The 19,677-nt window shown below is 41.7% G+C and overlaps 1 protein-coding gene across 4 annotated transcripts in view; it reads left to right on the forward strand.

Annotated features, from left to right (window-relative positions):
• Positions 1-19,390, forward strand: part of LOC117760665 (FERM and PDZ domain-containing protein 1) — a 44,228-nt gene extending 24,838 nt beyond the window's left edge. For 2 of the 4 annotated variants that reach the window (XM_034583865.1, XM_034583873.1), the window contains exons 7-16: positions 351-455; positions 3,503-3,598; positions 5,551-5,676; positions 5,823-5,942; positions 8,990-9,126; positions 9,732-9,951; positions 10,073-10,255; positions 10,819-10,963; positions 11,689-13,014; positions 14,932-19,390. In XM_034583865.1, the coding sequence (XP_034439756.1) occupies positions 351-455; positions 3,503-3,598; positions 5,551-5,676; positions 5,823-5,942; positions 8,990-9,126; positions 9,732-9,951; positions 10,073-10,255; positions 10,819-10,963; positions 11,689-13,014; positions 14,932-18,437 (5,964 nt within the window). In that variant the 3' untranslated portion in view covers positions 18,438-19,390. Of the gene's footprint in view, positions 1-350; positions 456-3,502; positions 3,599-5,550; positions 5,677-5,822; positions 5,943-8,989; positions 9,127-9,731; positions 9,952-10,072; positions 10,256-10,818; positions 10,964-11,688; positions 13,015-14,931 lie in introns of those variants that run through there. The other 2 variants (XM_034583883.1, XM_034583892.1) reach the window with 2 other exon arrangements.
• Positions 19,391-19,677: the final 287 nt, after the last annotated feature.

Raw genomic sequence — 19,677 nt, forward strand, 5'->3', positions numbered from 1 at the left:
GTCAGTTTGTTTCCAAGTACCTGTACTTGGAAATCTCCAAACTTTTAAAACAGTCATTTAGCTCCCATTATTTTACCCAAACATGTAAACAGCCTTGATTTATACAGAAAAACCTTATCCTTAACATCCTGCACCAAGATAAAATATGCAATATCAGCATTGTTGTTTTTGTTTGATATACTGTATATCAATATATTTGGGTACATTTCTGTATGTATCGTTTTATTTCCCTCATATGTACCACTTCATATACTTCACTGAAAATACACCCCACACATCCAAATTCAATGACAATTAATTATATAAAAATTACTATGACAACTTGATTTATTGATTTGTATTCGTTACAGGGCCCAAAGTCATCATTCATCACACCGGAGAAGAGGGCCAAGCTCAGATCCAACCCTGTAAAAGTTCACTTTGCAGAGGAGGTGGAAGTAAATGGGCACTGTCAGGTGAGTTGGAGAAGATGTTTTGCTGGTGTTGTTTACCTTGATGCTAAAACCCAGGTTCAACACAATTTGTCTTATAGGGCTTAACAAGATTAACAAAAACCTCAGAGAGAGCCACATGTGAGGGATCCCTCTACCAGGACGGACAGAAGTGCAATAGATGCCACGTGTAGCTTAGCACGTCACCAAAATAACAATATTTACAACATTGATGAGAAAACATAAATAGAGAGGTGTATTTAAGCAATTTAGTTGTAATCATAATCCATGATCAGCTGCTACCACGATCCACCACCACGATGTGCCAGCAACCGCGATAAGGCAGAAACGCTCCATGTGTCAAGTGTCCCCCGACAATCTAATTCGATCGCAGCATATCTAAGAGCTGGTCCAAGACAGACCTGGACCAGCTCTAACTATAAGCTTTATCAAAAGGAAGGTTTTAAGCCTACTCTTAAACGTAGAGAGGGTGTCTGTCATCTGAAACTGGGAGATGATTCCACAGGAGCTTGATAGCTGAAGGCTCTGGCTTGTACTTTAGAAACTTTAGGGATAACAAGTAAGCCTGAATACCAAGAGCACAGATCTAGTGGGGTGATTGGATACGATGAGCTCTTTAAGGTATGATGATGCCATATTATTTAGGGCTTTGTAGGTGAGGAGGTAATTTAAAAATGTTATCCTAAATTTAACATACACATAATTTAGGTGCACCCAAAATTTTTCACTGTGCATGTTGGCACCGCAATAATACACCCATTATACAGTTCACATATACATTGCTAATTTTTAAACTTTCAGTGTGTAGAATTTAGTGGTGAAGTTTCATGTTGCAGCTAAATACACTCCCCTTCCAAACATGAAGGAGAACCTGTGGTAGCCTTCAATTGTCATAAAAACTTAAAAAGTGTTTAGTTTGTCCAGTTTGGGCTACTGTAAAAAAATGGCGGCCTCCGTAGAGAGGACCAGCTCCCAATGTAAATATTAAATATTTGAATATAAAGGGCCCATTCTAGGGTAAAGAAAATAACAATTTTTACAATTTAGATGAAACACACCAGTGAAAACAGGATTATTTTATATTCAATTTCTGCCAATAGATCCCTTTCACCTAAATCTTACACACTGAACTTTTAATTAGGGCTGGGTTCAATTTGATTTGTTCGAATATCGATTCAGTTCAGGATATTTCATTGTACATACCAATTTTGCCTGGATATGAAACTAGAGAGATAATTTAAGTTGTAAACTGAACAAGGAAACCTCCAACAAACCAGGATTGAAAGATCGCTTTGATGATGACCACACTGGTGATGATGCATGTGCTGTTGCTGTATGGCTGACAAACAAATAACAGACAGAAGAAGTGCCATCTATTGCCTGTTTCCAGTTTTCTGTTTCTCACTCTTGAAGTCCAGCTGATGGTGCCATTCCACATTAACCAAGCTGAGGACAGAATACTCCCTGCATGGCATCATTACATGTCACTTCTAGCAGCACGAAAGAAACCTTAGGATGCAGTTCTCTCCAGAAGGAGAAGAATGACCCCAAACTGGGAACTGGTTCCACAGGAGAGAAGCCTGGCAGCTGAAGGCTCTTCCTCCGATTCTACTCTGGCAGGCTGTAGGAACCACAAGAGTATTTTCACAGGGAGCCAATGTAGATAAGCTAAGACAGGTGTAATATGATCTCTTATTCTAGTTCCCGTCAGCACATGTGCTGCAGCATTTTGGACCAGCTGCAGGTTTTTCACAGACTTACTGGGACATCCTGATCCTAAAGAATAACAGTAATCCAGTCTGGAGGTAACAAATGCATGGACGAGTTGCTCAGCATCCTTCTAAGACCGGATGTCCCTAATTTTCATAATATTGCGCAGGTTTAAGAAGGCTGTTTAGAAATAGATGGACGGTTTGATATGGGTCTATAAATAGCTAAAACATTTGGGTCAAAAGTAGGCTTTGGTATGTAGCCTGTTTGAATCAGATCAGAATTGATTTAATATGGAACTGTTTATTCATGATAAAACACTGGCTGGAAAAACAATTGTTTTGGATGAAGAGAGGAATGAAGTGAGTTCGGACAGATCTATAGAAGAAAAATATATTATGTTGTGTAGCGTAATCATATCTATTTTTCGTTATTCCTTTAATCATCTTTTTACATATCTTGGTTGTCTTAGAACCTCTCACAAACCACTAACTTAAGCTTTCCTAGATTTTGATAGAATCTAAATGTGTAACAGACAGTGCTTGAAATGACATTCGTTATTTTTAGTGCGTAGCTTTTCACTATGGTGAGGAGTGATGTTTTTGCAGTTTTCTCATCCTGCTAGCGGATGTGAAAAGAACTGGATGAGGAAAACCACAGAGCCTGGAGTGCCCATTACTAATCACAGGGAAAACACTGATCGATATCTGCCTCATCCTCCAGTCCTTATGTCTGTGATTACAAGGCAGTAAACCTCAGATTAGGTAGAGAGAGGCAGCGGGAGACAGAGATAAAGGAGGGGGTGAGCTGTGTCACCGTTGTTAAAAAGAAGACAAAACAATAGAAATGGAAGATGGAAGATGGGGGTTGTCTAAAAGTTACACTGTCAATACATAAAAACACTTTCTAAAAACTGAAGAGAACAGGAATGAGGCAGGGAAAGATGAGTCACCACAGAGAACAAACCCTGCAGACAGAAACAGGCCAGAGGATATGGTGCAGAGAAATGCTCAGTGAGAAGAGCTGAAAATTACTCATGTCTCTGTTACTTACTGCAAGTACAGTATGTTATAATCTGTAGAGTGTGCATCTAATATTTACCTCCAAGGTAACCAAAGAGGTTTTTTTTGGCCCTGTCCAGGTTTATGTGTTTGTTTGTCAGCAAGATTATAATGATGATAGAATTATTATTAACATATACAAATCCATTTAATGTCATCTGTCTCTGTAAGTCTGTTACCCATAATCCTCTTGAGCCAACAGGTTTACGATGCACATATTTTTATCTGACACCTTCTTTTAAACCCTGACCCTGACCTGGACCCATGTCTGGTTTGCAGGGTAACTCGCTGCTCTTCCTGCCTAATGTTCTGAAGGTTTATCTGGAGAACGGGCAGACCAAGGCCTTTAAATTTGAACCCAGCACCACGGTCAAGGTACTGTACAATGTTCAGTCTACCATACAGACATCCATTCATACCTTACAATTATCATAGACTGACAGATACCTGAAAATATAATACTTTTGGGGGTTCCATGTGAGATACACTACCGTTCAAAAGTTTGGGGTCACCCAGACAATTTCGTGTTTTCCATGAAAACTCACACTTTTATTTATCAAATGAGTTGCAAAATGAATAGAAAATATAGTCAAGACATTGACAAGGTTAGAAATAATGATTTTTATTGGAAATATTAATTTTGTTCTTCAAACTTTGCTTTCGTCAAAGAATGCTCCATTTGCAGCAATTACAGCATTGCAGACCTTTGGCATTCTAGCTGTTAATTTGTTGAGGTAATCTGTAGAAATGTCACCCCACGCTTCCTGAAGCACCTCCCACAAGTTGGATTGGCTTGATGGGCACTTCTTGCGTACCATACGGTCAAGCTGCTCCCACAACAGCTCAATGGGGTTGAGATCTGGTGACTGCGCTGGCCACTCCATTACAGACAGCATACCAGCTGCCTGCTTCTTCCCTAAATAGTTCTTGCATAATGTGGAGGTGTGCTTTGGGTCATTGTCCTGTTGTAGGAGGAAATTGGCTCCAATCAAGCGCTGTCCACAGGGTATGGCATGGCGTTGCAAAATGGAGTGATAGCCTTCCTTATTTAAAATCCCTTTTACCTTGTACAAATCTCCCACTTTACCAGCACCAAAGCAGCCCCAGACCATCACATTACCTCCACCATGCTTGACAGATGGCGTCAGGCACTCTTCCAGCATCTTTTCACCTGTTCTGCGTCTCACAAATGTTCTTCTGTGTGATCCAAACACCTCAAACTTTGATTCGTCTGTCCATAACACTTTTTTCCAATCTTCCTCTGTCCAATGTCTGTGTTCTTTTGCCCATATCAATCTTTTCTTTTTATTGGCCAGTCTCAGATATGGCTTTTTCTTTGCCACTCTGCCTAGAAGGCCAGCATCCCGGAGTCGCCTCTTCACTGTAGACGTTGATACTGGCGTTTTGCGGGTACCATTTAAAGAAGCTGCCAGTTGAGGACCTGTGAGGCGTCTATTTCTCAAACTAGAGACTCTAATATACTTGTCTTCTTGCTGAGTTGTGCACCGGGGCCTCCCACTTCTCTTTCTACTGGTTAGAGCCCGTTTGTGCTGTTCTCTGAAGGGAGTAGTACACACCGTTGTAGGAAATTTTCAGTTTCTTTGCAATTTCTCGCATGGAATAGCCTTCATTTCTAAGAACAAGAATAGACTGGCGAGTTTCACATGAAAGTTCTCTTTTTCCGGCCATTTTGAGAGTATAATCGAACCCACAAATGTGATGCTCCAGATACTCAACTAGCTCAAAGGAAGGCCAGTTTTATAGCTTCTCTCACCAGAAAAACAGTTTTCAGCTGTGCTAACATAATTGCACAAGGGTTTTCAAGGGTTTTCTAATCATCCATTAGTCTTCTAAGGCGATTAGCAAACACAATGTACCATTAGAACACTGGAGTGATAGTAGCTGGAAATGGGCCTCTATACACCTATGTAGATATTTCATTAAAAACCAGACGTTTCCACCTAGAATAGTCATTTACCACATTAACAATGTATAGAGTGTATTTCTGATTCATTTAATGTTATCTTCATTGAAAAAAACAGTGCTTTTCTTTGAAAAATAAGGAAATTTCTAAGTGACCCCAAACTTGTGAACGGTAGTGTACATAATGTGCTTATGAAGTGTGGAAGAACATTTTTAAAAACTTTATTCAACCTAGGTCAAAAACTATAGGCACTATTGTCAAATCCATATTAAATTAAAACTATACAATAAAAACAATTTCATATTGTATTATAAAGTAGTATTCAAATTCCATCCACCAGCTCAGCAAATGTTTCATGATGTAAAACATTGTCTTTGAGGTTGTGATCTTCTGTGTGCATCAGGACATTGTGATGACACTGAAGGAAAAGCTTTCTCTGAGCCGTATTGAACTCTTCTCCCTGGTGCTGGAGCAGCAGCACAGCATCAGTAAACTACTGCTGCTACACGACGAGGAGAGAATTCAGCAGGTACACAAATGCATACACACACACACAAACTAATAACAATTATTTTACATGTTTCATAAAATATACATATCAAATCTGTGACAGTATTTAGCTGCATTGAAAAATACAGGATATTTGATGGAAAGTGTGCATGTGTGTGTGTCCAGGTGGTCCAGAAGAAAGAGGCCCATGACTACAGGTGTCTCTTCCGCATTTGTTTCATGCCCAAAAACTTCCAGACTCTGATGCAGGAGGATCCCAGGGCCTTCGAATACCTCTACCTGCAGGTAGACAGATGAAACTAGTTTGGCATTGTCAGACCAATTCAAATTTTAAAATGTTTCTGAAACCTTATCGTTCATTTCTCATTTCCATCAGTGGTCGCAAAGCAACCAATCAGAGCAATGAAATGTTTAACATAGCAGTGTGACGGAAAAATGTTGACGGTGTACAGCACATATACCGACAACAACTCCTACATACTTCAACCGATGTCAACCATTCAGACATCAACACTTTCAGCTCTTTCATAGTATGGCTGCTCTCTTTTTTCTTTCTCAAACTCAGCATACTTTTTGAAATGTTCAGCTTTTCTGCCATTTTAAGGCTACCGTGATCAACACCTGCTGCCTACTTCAACTGATTTCAACCATTCAATCAGCTTTATTTTGCAATTTTGTTTCTGTGGAAGGCATCTAGATATATCACATATAATGTTTGTTTGTATTACATCAGGTTTTTTGTCTAACGCTGAGGTTTTATTCTATTTATTCACTTAACTGTATGTTGATATTTTAATTTGTGGCTCATGTTATTTGTTTATAATACATGGTCGAGATGGTCAAGGCTTTTATGTGCTCACATTAGAACAATTATAAGATGGACATAACTCAATAGACTATATTTATTTTGGGGGAAATTTTGATGTACTTTGTCATTATAACTGCCACTACCTGGAACCAAATTAACCATTTATAATAGTGTGCATTATAACTAAGGGGTACTTAAATGTAACAAGGCGAAATAAAACTGTGCTTTAGGTTACACCCTGCAAACCCCATAGTTACTCTGTAAGTAAATGTAAGAAGGGGGATCTACCACCGTATATACTGTATATCTAACTCTATAACTACAGAGAACAATATGAGAACAGTGGTTGAGATTTTATTTGCTTCAAAAAATGAAAATACTAACTAAATGTACCACTGCTGTCAGAAGAGTATATTAACCTTATGTCTCATCATCCAGACAGAGCTTTAAAAGGTTAAGACTGCACTTAACTGGAGCTGTATGATCCTCATCTGGTACCTTGGAGTCTGCAGCTGTTGGGGTTCTGCAGGAGGAATGGAACAGCTATATAACCACAAATAACACTGCTGGTTTAATGTTCATAATTAAGTGGATCTTTAATCTGGCTTCAATTCACCACCTCATGTCAGCATCACCAGTTTCTCTTGTCTTCAGAATGTTGGAATGCATGTGCATGGAAGTGGCTCACACCAACAGTTAAAAATTGGGCCTCTGGTCAGTAGAACTGTTACATAAATGGCATGTTTTAAATTACATGCAGTGGGTGTGGAATTGCAGTGCCTCCAGTAGAGGGTACAGTGCCACATACAAGCTGCTTGTAAAAAATAAAATAAAAGTGACATTATTATTAACAACCAGTTTGATGTTATGACTATAAACTTCAACTTTTAGAAATGGTTATTAGGGCCCAAGCACCAGCGGTACCAGGGCTGGAACATTCCCTGGCATGATTATTATGCAATGAAAATGTATGTTCAATTGGCTTAGGATAATTGTAGACTCACCAAATTTGGCAAAAACATCAGACCTGGTGAAATGTGTAAAGTTAGTTAGTGATTGGGCTTGGCACTGGTAGCAGCCAGTGGTCGGAGTCATTCTGTTTTTGTCTGTCCCATTTTTCAAAATGCCACATCTCAAAAACACCTTGAAGTATTTTCTTCAAATTTGGAACAAATACTAACTTGGACTGAAAGATGGACTAAGTAGATTTTTGTGGGCAAAGGTCAAGGTCATGGTGGCCTCACAAAACAGTTTTTTTGTCTAGTGAATGCAATATATCAGGAATGCCATGAAAGAATCCTTGCACATTTGGCACAAACTTGGACTCGGGGATTAATTGATTTGATTTTGATAGCCAAATGTCAAGATCACGGTGGCCTCACAAAGTGTGATTATGTTTTTTCTGGAAGGTGGTATCTTAATTGTCTCCAAATTTGGTACAAATGAATGTGATATGTGAATGTCATATCTCAAGACTGCCTTGAAGGAATTTCTTCAATCAGTTGTCACTTGGACTCAAAGATGAAGTGCAATGGTTGTCAGAGGCATACAATCCAACGAAACAATTTTTTTTGGCCTCCAAATGGACTTCAGAAAACAATTTCAAACACAAAAAACAATGAGTTTCACTCTGTTGTTATTCCTCTGCACTGGGGAATGCCAGTTGCCAGAGATGTTTTCAGCTTATCCGTCTTCCATCCCATTTTTGTGAACAAGATAGCTCCAGAACGCCCTGAGGAAATTTATTCTTATCAGTTTGACAGAAGTATGAACTGATTCGATTTTGGTGGTCAAACGTCAAGGTCACTGTGACCTCACAAAGCACCTTCTTTTGCCTTGTGAACGTATTATCTCATGAATGCCTCCAGGTAATACTTTACAATTTTGTACAAACATTCACTCGGACTCAAGAATGACCTGATTAGAATTTGGAGGTCAAGGTCAGTGTAACCCCACAAAACCCCTTTGTTCCTCGTGAGCACATTATCTTAAGAAAGCCTCAATAGAATCCTTTCAAGTTTGGCACAAATTTTCACTCACAGATTAACATGATATGTCAAGTCTACCTTTCTGAAATTTCTTCAAATTTTGATCAGTTGTAATTTGAGCACAAAGATTAACTGATTAGATTTCAGTGGTCAAACGTCAAAGTCACGATGACCTCATATGAGTCTGGAAAAGTAATTGCACTTGTAGCCGAAGAAGTACATCCGCAGAGCGGTTAATTTAGCTAAATTTTTTATTGACAGATTTAGTCATTTTGAATTCCCTGTGTCATATACACACACACACATACACACACACACGTTGAAATCCCCAAAAGTTGTATTCCTGTCTAATTGTGCTTACATACACACTTCACAAGTGAACAAGAACTGTAAAAACACTACGCTGTATGAAAGAAACATCTGATTTCAGTTGATTAAAAAACATGGATAGAAGAATATCCTCAAAGTATAATGTTTACATTTTTTATTTACTTGTCACCACTTGTACTGTTTTTGTCACTATCTTTTTGTCTTAGGGAGTGAATGATGTGCTGCAGGAGCGCTTTGCTGTAGAGATGAGGTGTAACACTGCCTTGCGACTCGCTGCCCTGCACATCCAGGAGAGGTTGGCGAGCTGTGGACAGTCATCAAAGACCAACCTGAAAATCATCACGTGAGACATAAACACATATTTACAGCCATTAATTTAAACTACAGTGAACCTAGGGTTTTCCTCTTGTCAAGATCCCAGGACAAAGTGGGGTTCCATGCTGGTACAATTGTGTTGAGGGGACATTAAATGAAGTCACGGCGCAAACAGTGTTTTAGAACATTTATAAAGTAATAGAAGCCGGTAAACAGCATTGCAGCCAAATCCAATACAATTCACGTAAATAGATTTTTCAACCGTAAAGAAAACATGAAATGCCTCCACACTGCTCGTGTGGTGTCATCCAAGTGTCCGGAAGCCCTGATATTCAAATTCGACTAGAAACGATGTCATTTACACCATGTTTCTGTTGTTTTTTCACATTTGAAAATTTTATTACCAGTTACTTCAAAAGGCAACTCCTCTCTGTCTTAACATCAAATACTTCCTTTTCCTGTGAGGAATACTGTAGGCTGCATGCTGTATACAGTACCAACAAATACAGGTGGAATTCCAACGTTTAACTTACAATTTACTCTACATTCCTTCCTTTCCTTTGCACATATCCTAACATCAGGTTCAGCTCTCTCACAGTCTTTTATACTCATACCTGTATTTGTTTGTTCCAGGAAGACGTGGGGCATTGAGAACTTTGTGTCATCCACATTGTTGAGGAACATGCGAGAGAAGGATCTGAGGAAGGCCATCGGCTACCACATGAAGAAGAGCCAATCGCAGCACGATCCCAAGCAGAAGGGCGTGGCAGTCGATCTGGCACGGATAAACTACCTGGAGGAGCTGGCAGAGCTCAAGTCATTTGGAGGCAAATCCTTCAGTGCCACCATGATGGTAGGTTTTGGGACTATTATTTGAACATGTATATTAATTTTGTTGAGATTTGGTTGATTAAGTTCCCAATAATTTCTCCTCCTCCGTCCCTCTGTTAAACAACCCCTCTCCCACCCTGAAGCTCCAGGACAGGGAATCGATGGTGACCCTGCTGGTGGGGGCGCGGTATGGGGTTAGCCAGGTGGTCAACCACAAGCTTAGCATCCTGTCTACCCTTACAGAGTTCACCTGTATCACACGCATTGAGCTGCTGCCTGAATCAGACAAGGTCAGCCTGGTCAAAATATACCTGCAGGACATTAAGGTAAGAGCAGGAGTACACACACAGACAAAATACTAAACACTTTTACATTTAAGTAACTGAACCAGACACTGCTACAAAGATGGGTCATATAAGGTTGAGCACCAATTAGCAGTATTCGTTCACCCTTGTGCAGTGTATGTATTTGTATCTGTTGGTATTTTTACACATCATTAAGTGTAATGTTGCTTTTTGTGATGCGCCTACAGTTTGGAAACTGTAGCAGGAAAACGTAGCCTCTTTGGTGTCTGAATGCTAATTAATCAAACCTGCCGGATGTCTGTAATAGCTTTAGAAAACCGCTAATTATTTTTCACCTTAAAATGACCTACCCTTGTAGTTGTTTTAAGTTACTTTACATTGTTTTCATGGCCTGCAAATATCATTTTGTGTACATGATGTGGAGACATCAGTATATACAAAGGTAGAATTGCTTTTTCATCAGTATTACAACAGGAATACTGTATGTTCATTGTCTTTCCACTGCCAACATCATCTATCTATTTTCTCTTTTTCCGTGTCTCATCTCATCTCATGTCATCTTGTCTCCTCTCTCTTACACAAAGCCCATCACATTGCTGTTGGAGTCAGTGGCAGCCAAAGATATGTCCTGCCTAATAGCAGGGTACTGTCGAGTTTTTGTTGACCCCAGCCTCAACATCTTTCCCTGGATAGATGACCCCAGGAAGCACAGAGTGTCTGCTGAGGAAGGTACAAGGAAAACACATTTACACAGAAATATACAGCAATAAATTAATGCGTAGCTCTCGGGTTGGGCAGATGGACAATACCATCATCCGTTGCAGATGGTGACAGTCATCATGATGTTGAGCCCATCCCAAGATTAATCTTGTGACATGATATCAATGAAAGTTACATCTGGAGAATGACAGTGACATTAATGCCACACAACTGCAAAAGCTAAAACAAAAAAGCCATAAAATGAAAAAAAACACACAATAGAACTGAGTGAATTTTCACCATGAAATGAGCAAAGTTACTTAATGCAACCAGTGAGCCGTTGTTTGTGAAAAACCAGACAAGTCAGTAACCGCTTAAAATGAGATGCTTACCATTTTGAGGTGTTACCGTACAGCTGCTTGGAGCATCCAAAAATGAAGACCGCTCAATTGACCCAAACATCCATGAATTGACTGCAGCAGGTATCTCTGCTCATTTCATTCTCAACATCTTTGTGTTGCTTTTGCATTTGTGTTGTGGCTTTAGCATTTTTTACTGTTCATGCACTTGTGTGAGACATCTTGGTCACCGTAAGACACTGTGTAAAAGTTAGTAAACCCCCCCTTCCATACCATCGTCCATTTGATTTTTCACTAGACACATTGTCATTTGCCAATTTTGCAGACATTGCCCAACACTATGTCATCCTTAAAGTTGGTTTCTAATCTAGTCTTCTTTTTCATTCATTTTCGTAGGTTACGTCTCCCGCTGTGGCAGCAACTCAGATGACTCCTCAGACCTGGACATGGAACCACTAGTCAGCCTGGTGTCTTTCAACGAGAGGCTGTGCCCCCGTGTCAGATCCTCCTCTGATCCAGATGGAAGAAAAAGAAAAGACAAAAGGAGATACAAAGATAGGGAAAAGGGAGTTAAATCTTGGGAAGATAAAAATCTAAAACCAAATGAAGAAAAAGATACTGACACTGAAAAGGAAAAGTCTCTGCTAGATATGAATAATGAGGCTAAGATTGAAAACACTGAACACCAAGAGGAGACAGAAGGAGCGCAGGATGTTGGACAAATACAGATTGAAGTAGCAGACAATGACTCACAAGAACAACAGGTAAAAGTGGGGGAAGAGGGGAAGGTTGGGGTTGGAGAAGAGGTGCAAGTAGTAGAGGACCAGCCGTCCGAACCATCAGATTCTTGTCAAACTGACTCTCGTGTCCTCAACAGCCCCTCCAGCGATTCCCTTGATGCTTTGGAGGAAGATGATTTACTGTTGTGTTCCTCTTCCTCCAGCTTCCTAAATGTTCCCTCACAAACCTATTCACACATCCACTCTCCTCTTCAACTGAATCCTTATTTTCATAGACATGTCCAGCCTCACCTCCTCGCCCCACCACCAGCTCACTCCCACCCCCTCATCCACTTCACAAGTCAGGACAGGGGAGGAGGACGCTGCAGGAGGTCAGGCGATGGAGCTGATCCTCAACTCATCGCACCTATCTCCACCTCTCAGAACCTTCACCACGCCCAAAAATGTTCAAGTAACCCCTGCTCTGATGAGAGTTCCCTGTGCTTCGCTGAGCTCTCTCGCCTCATGGACTTCTTGCCGAGCCCTCCTGAGGCCAGTGAGGATGATGAAGATGAAGAAGAGGAGTTGAGGAGGAGGAGGGATATGTTGAAAGAAATGGACCAGTCAGTGAGAAGAGCAGGGGAAGGAGGAAGTGGGGAGGGTGGTTGTAAAGAATATCCATTGTCCCTTTCCCCATCCTCTGACTCCTCCCACATGGACTTTGTGTTTAACTTCAACCAGAGCGACGCTCGCTGCTACTACAAACTCTGCTCCAGCATCACCCCAGACAGCGCCCGTAGCCTACCCCGCCCCCTATATCATAATGAGGGAGAGGACTGCGAAGAAGTGGAGGGAAATGAGGATAAGGCTGAAGAGCTGGAGCCAATCCCCATCCTCCAGCCACCTCCAGGCTTTGGAGACAGCAGCTCTGACGAAGAGTTTTTTGACGCAAGAGATCGCTTCACCTCCCATGAAGACCCAACCTCAGGGGCCCTGCCAAAAGGTGATTGAGTTTTCATTGCTGTTTGAGATTCGTATTCAAATGTTCATAAACATTTACTGTCGTACTGTCATTGTCCTGAGAGTGATAAAAGTACAGGCTGTAAAATCTGCTTTTGCTACCATCTAGTGGCTAAAGCGTCTACTTCTCAATAGTGATACAACATTGTATTTTAGACTAAAGTAACATCATTGCCAGGAAAGCAGCAGACGTCACAAATGGCCACACTTTACAGTGATGTTGGATGTGGTCCAAATAACCATCAAGAAACGGCTTAGAGCTCAATGCTCTCCTGCCAGATTAGCTACAACACTTCATCCATTACCCACTGCCCAGTGTTAGGTGCACATACTCGAGTTTTGTAGATACAAATTTACTCCACTATTGATGTAGTTACCAGGTACTTTAGCAGTTTTTGACAGATTAAGGAATTAATTTAAATGACTGGTCAAAGACCTGACATTATATATTCATTAATTGTGCACCCCCTAATCATGTAAAATATGCAATGTAAATTATGTTATTGAATTAATTGAGACCTGATACCTCATAACAAAGGGTAAATGTTGTATTTTCTGTCTTAACTTTAAAGTGGGAAAATATAATGAAAATAAAAACAGAAATAATAGTTTTTTACCTGGAGGGAAGACAGAGGAGAAGCTGTACTTCTTAAGCCCAGAGTAGTGCCTGCAGGCTCCACTCAGCCACGATGGAAGTTTCAGTGCACATTATAATTTTTTTAAATGAACACACACAGAATATTTGACCTATACTGCAAAAGATAACGCTTTTTAAACACGAACATGTTGAAGAGAAGAATATTTAGTCACAACCATAGTCACCCATCTTTAGGTTTTACACACTGGTGTTTACGTATTAAATGTGTCACATGTTCCATAGTTTTACAGCTACAGCTTTTATTTAAAATGTTAAGTCCCAGTGTGGCCTGTTTATTTCTGTTCTGAGACGAGTGATGGCTCAGGAGATGCAACCGCACCGCACAGGTAGCACCGCACCCAGGTCTGTAGGTGCTAATTAGACATGGTATTTGTTAATATAAGAACACAGATGCAAGCAGTTTAAAGGTTCAGTATGTAGAATTTAGTGACATCTAGTGGTGATGTTGCATGTTGCAGCTGAATACCCCTCACCTCACCCCCCCTTCCAAACATGAAAGACAACCTGTGGTAGCCTCCAGTTGTCATAAAAACTCAAAAGGTGTTTAGTTTGTCCAGTTTTTGCTACTGTAAAAAACATGGTGGCCTCTGTAGAGAGGACCCCCTGCCAATGTAAATATAAAGTATTTCAACATGAAGGGCCCGTTCTAGGGTAAAGACAACAACAATTTGTACAATTTAGAGGATCAAACACTAGTGAAAACATCACTAGGATTATAAACTCTTCATGAATTTGACATAGAGTTTTCTTGGGAAACTTCTTAAGAACAAAGTTAAGAAAATTCTTAAGAAGATATTGGTAAATGAGACGCATTAGGTTTATGGGTTCCATTATACAGGAAAAAGTATGTATTTTACCTATATGCCAAAATCATAAAAAGCCGTTTTAATGGGTTTCAATGGGGACAATTTTGTGTGTCGAAAAGTAGTATTTCATTACACAGTGAAAGAAAGACGTATCATAGGAAGGATGAGATATTAAAATTCCACAAAAATGTACATACCTTAGTAGAAGGTCCGGCCATATGCATTGACAAAACAATATAATCCCAAAATAAAAACTGAAAAAGCCAAGAAAATGCAATACATTTGGTCACTAAAAGAATTCAGCATGTTTTCTGTTGTTGTACAATGAACACAGGAGGAGCCAATAAGCTTTCTGTACCATAAAAAGCTAATTTTAATTCACATCGTACTTTCTTTTAAGACATTTTTGACGGAGCCTTTTCTTGCTGTCCTGCAGATATTTCCACAGAGATGAAGCTGGACTTGCTCAGTACACTCAGCCTCAGTGACATCAGAGTGACACATGGAGACAAAGCTGGAAGAGCAACAGAGGACAATAGAGGAGGAGAGGAAAAAGGAGGAGGCAGAGAAACATTGTTCGAGCTTAGAAAAAGATCTCGCAAGCGTCGCTCCTTCATGGAAACCACTTATACCTCCATGGTGTCATATCCAGAACCAGATCCAGAATCAAAGCAGGACCCTGTTTCCAATGGGCTTCATATAAACCTTTTAGCAGAAGATAGTGATGCCCAGATGTTGAGTTCAGATCCTGAACCTTCAGAGCAAAGCCAGAATCCCAGCCCGACTGTCTCCTCTCTGACTCACTCTGAAGGTGAACCAGCTCAGCTTGAGTCAAAACCCATCCTGTCAAAAGCCTGTTCTCATGGACCTGGCTCTCCCTCTGCCTCTGGGTCCCATGAACCGGCCATAGAGACACAGCCCTCCTCCAGGACCAAGACACAAGAAATGGAGATGGAACCTGACACAATGGAATCCAAATCGGTTACAGATCAGGTGAAGGCTACGTCACCAACTATTACAGTCGTCCGCTGCCGGGTGGATCCAGACGGGAAGGAAAGTGCTGATCGGAGGGGTGATGGAAAGGAGGAAGGGGAGGGACAGGAGGAGATGGGTGAGGGGAAAGAGGAGGAAGAAAAGGAGGAGACGACAGGTGTGTCCGGGAAGGGGCCTTTCACTTGTCATATGTTTTTGCCGGAGATTGTTAATGAGTTACAGAAGGAGGAAGACATGGGGGAAGAGAAGATAGAAGCAGCGAGAGGGTACAGTTCACAGAGACCACTCGTATGCCCTGATAAACAAGTAGAAGCCAACACACTGCCAAAATATTTGATAGAAGGTAGTAATGGCTTTTTGGGATCTCATCTAACTACACAAGATTTAAACTCAAGTGTAGAGGAATATATGCTTGAAGTTGTGCGTGACATGTCATACTCACCACCACCCCCTCCACCTTCTTCTCCTCTACCTCCACTAGCAGTTTTTCACAAATCCCAAAGTGACTGTTTGGTGAGTGACGAAGACAGAAGCAAAAATGTGGAGACCTCAAGCAAAGCATCTTCTGAGGAGACACCATTTAGCAAACAAAATCACACTAACAAAGCACAATTACATTTACAGGTCACAACCAGTGTTAATGAAGATGAAACTATTGGTGTTGTAAATTCTGCTATGACTACAAGCGATGAAGTTAGCGACAGCACCAATTCTGACAATGTGTTCGATGATGATGAGCTGAGTAATTCTTTAAATTCTAGTTTAAGTGACAAGAAAGATGACTGCAGTTTGGCTTCAAAGCATTGCCTCAGATCTAAGTCTGTCACTGCAGGTAAAGGCGAGTCACAAATGAGGAAAAAGTCTCCAACCAACACTGAAGCTCATACAAGCATTCATTCAGTTAATTCTGATTACACTCGTGCTATAAACTCCATCACAGCAAAGCTTGGAGCTGCAACTAGCATCACATCTCCGACCTTTAATTCAGCTTCTGGATCGCAAAGTGCCGTCAAACATGTAAATGCTTCATACTCAAATCAAAAAGTGGATAAAGCCCGAAGTGGTTCAACCTTGCCAAGTGCTGACGCTAACAACAGTTTAGCTAGTCCTAGCTTTGTGAAGGTGAACACAGACATGATCAATGATCTCTCCAAAGAGCCTCCCTCTCCAACTCACTTCCGCTTCCAGGCCTGTTCCCACAGCATCATGGGCCGCTTATCTGCCTCAACACTTAGGGGTAAGATTCAGAATTTGCCCCTCTATTTATCGCGCTCCCAGGAAACCCTCCACCAGACTGGTGTGGGGAATCGAGCCCAGAGTCCTGCCGAGGACAGCAGCAGCAACAATGTTGAGATTGCCATCATAGTTACAGACGTTCATGATGTTACCCAAACTATAGATAGTGAACTGGGCACAATATCAGAATCAGTAGATTCAGACGATTCAGATACAACAGTTACAGGATCAGAGGTGGACGGTGAGTTTTTTGTGGAAACAACTCCAATAAACACTTGTCATTCAGGTTTAGAGGTCAAAGATGTAAACTCTCCATTGCCTGTCCTGACCGAGCCCAAACCCAAACACCATCATCAGCTCCTGCACAGTATCCAGCACACACCAGGACCAATAACCGAGCCTCCAGCCCCCATTGTGAACAGCTTCCAGAGGGATACTTCAGGCATGACGGTAGACACCCCTGGCCCCATAAAACTCGCTCCTGAACAGAACATGGTCACAACCCCAGGTGAAGACAATTCAGGTTATAAAATGAACTATCAGTCAACTTCCTTTCCCCCTCCAATTGTGGTGACCACACAGAATCTAAATAGGGCAGGACTTCCTTTTCATAATCAGTCACAGACAGTAAGACGGACCAGCAGCGACAGGCCCTTGATGGGTCTTTGTAGACCTTCAGAGCAGAGTTCAGACTCAGCAAAAACACTTTCCTCAGGCTGCAGAGTGTTTACGATCTGTGAGGATCCATCTGAGACAAAGACTCCAGCCGAGCTTGGGACTACCGCGCCCTTAAAGTCTGAGTTTGGCTGCAGGTCTGTGCTAACATCTGGATGTGAGTCTGTTGTGGATGGGTTGCAGGTCCCACTGGACACTTGTGGTTGCCCAGTGGTCTATACCAACTGCTTTAGTGGAGGTGACAGCTTTGACGATGAGCTGACTGTCTATGAGTTCTCTTGCCGCACACAGAGCAGTGGTGTGACTCAGACTTCAGGAGCAGTTCTTCCTCTCATGACTTCTCCAACTGTTCCCTCCTTTCTCTCCTCTTCCTCCATCCACTCTCCCTCCTTTCCACGCTCAATCCTCTTCTCCTCCTCTACCTCTGAGCTCAGCCCTCTCCTCTCCCCGCTGTCCGACACCTCTGACTGTTTCCCTTCTCAAATGCACAAGGACATCATTAGTCGTTTAGGTCAGCAGCGCCATCTAGAACCCCCTGCGGGTTTTCAAGAACTCCGTGTGGAAGTGGACCAGCTCCTCTCAATTCTAGAGAGTAGCGGTAGTGGCCGATCAGTGGCAGGTCACGGAGGTCGTCACCCCCGGGACACCTGTCCTGCTCACTTTACAGAGAACAAGCGGGTGCTCCAGATGGAGGCCCGGAGTCTGATGTCAAGCTGCCAGAAGGTAGTGGGGATTGGGCAGAGCCCCATGGAAATGCTTCACTCCCTGGGAGACAGCTTCCGAACCCTGGTGAAGTTGGCCAGCATATGCCTGTGGTTCTCTGGTTGCGACAGGTGTGACCGGAGGAATGCGGAGGCAGTTGCCGGGCTGGCAGATGTGGCCCGCTCATTCAGGGACTTCTGTCTGGCAGCAGAACGAGCCAGCAGCAAGCGCAGCTGCCAGGACCTGAGCACCAAGCTGCTCGCCAAACAGTGCACGGCGCTCACCGCATCCGTCTTCTGCTTCACTCAGCTGTTCCGCACCCTCACTGCACTATAAGCGGACTACAGCCTCTGAAGACTTTGAAAGGACCTTCCAGCAACCGATGTGTCACCTGAGATATATGGGGTCACCACAAGTGTGATCTGGGACAGTCAGTGGGTTTAGAAGGGCAGACAAGTGGGAGATGAGGTTACCAGGGAGCTCCACGACTGTTCAAACTACCCCAGAAACTCTCAACACCATAGAGCCAGTTTGCACCTTTGTGCACTGATCAGGCCAGAGATGGTTGAGATGCATGTGGTGACTTACAAAATGCTATATGGAAGTACTGTAGCCCACAAACCACACAGTCAGTCAACAACTAGACTGTAGAGTGGTGCAAGCTCCTTAAGCAGACCCTGCTTGCATTCCAGTATTGAGGAAGTGATGTACTTGAATGTATTCTATGTAGTCTAACATGTTTATTTATTTTTTATTTTATCTGATTGATGAGTGTCTGCGCAAGCGAGGAATGTAAAGATAAGAAAGCAAAACGTTTAGAAATGTTTAGAGGCATACCTTTAGACAGAGGAACAGTGGTGTGTGAGAGTCATGGGCCTTTTACAAGCACATACATCCTCATATACAGAAAGTGAATCAGTCTTAGATTCATGCATTCATTAACAGGCTCACTGACTGTGAACGTTTTGTCCTCTCATCTTCTGATAAGAAACACTGCAGTTTACTGATGCTTACATACTGTATCTTTATAGTCTCTATAGGCGGACAGCCAGGACTTCTTTGAATGTTACTGTTTACAAAACCAAAAACTGGAGTGAGACATTATTTGATGGAATCACACAAATCAAGCCTGAAGTTTGCCATTTTATAAATATAGTAGCAGAATGCTGAAGTATGCACATTATATGACTTTATAAAACAATAATTTGAATGAGGTGCAGTCCTTCACATATTCAGTTTGTTGTCCTTTTGACATTTGGTATGATTTATCTAAATGTAATGCATTTTGCTAGCTTTTCTCTCATTGGTTTGTCAGCACTTTCTCCACCTCCAGATGAAACCCTGAACCCTCCAGTGCATGCTGATACAACCGCTGATCCTTTCAATACATTTGTTTAAGTTTTTTCTATTTGGCACTAACATTTGTCCATCGAGAACAAGAACCTTAATTCTAAATGAGACCGTGTGAAGATGCTATCCAACAGCTGTTTATGATATTCTGTATAGTTTTATGAGAATTTTAAGAATTTTAAGTTTCACACTTCACACTTGTGTCTGAGTTTTTTGATCAGTCAGG

This window comes from Hippoglossus hippoglossus, chromosome 1 (genome assembly GCF_009819705.1).
Source record: "Hippoglossus hippoglossus isolate fHipHip1 chromosome 1, fHipHip1.pri, whole genome shotgun sequence".
Lineage (NCBI taxonomy): Eukaryota > Metazoa > Chordata > Actinopteri > Pleuronectiformes > Pleuronectidae > Hippoglossus > Hippoglossus hippoglossus.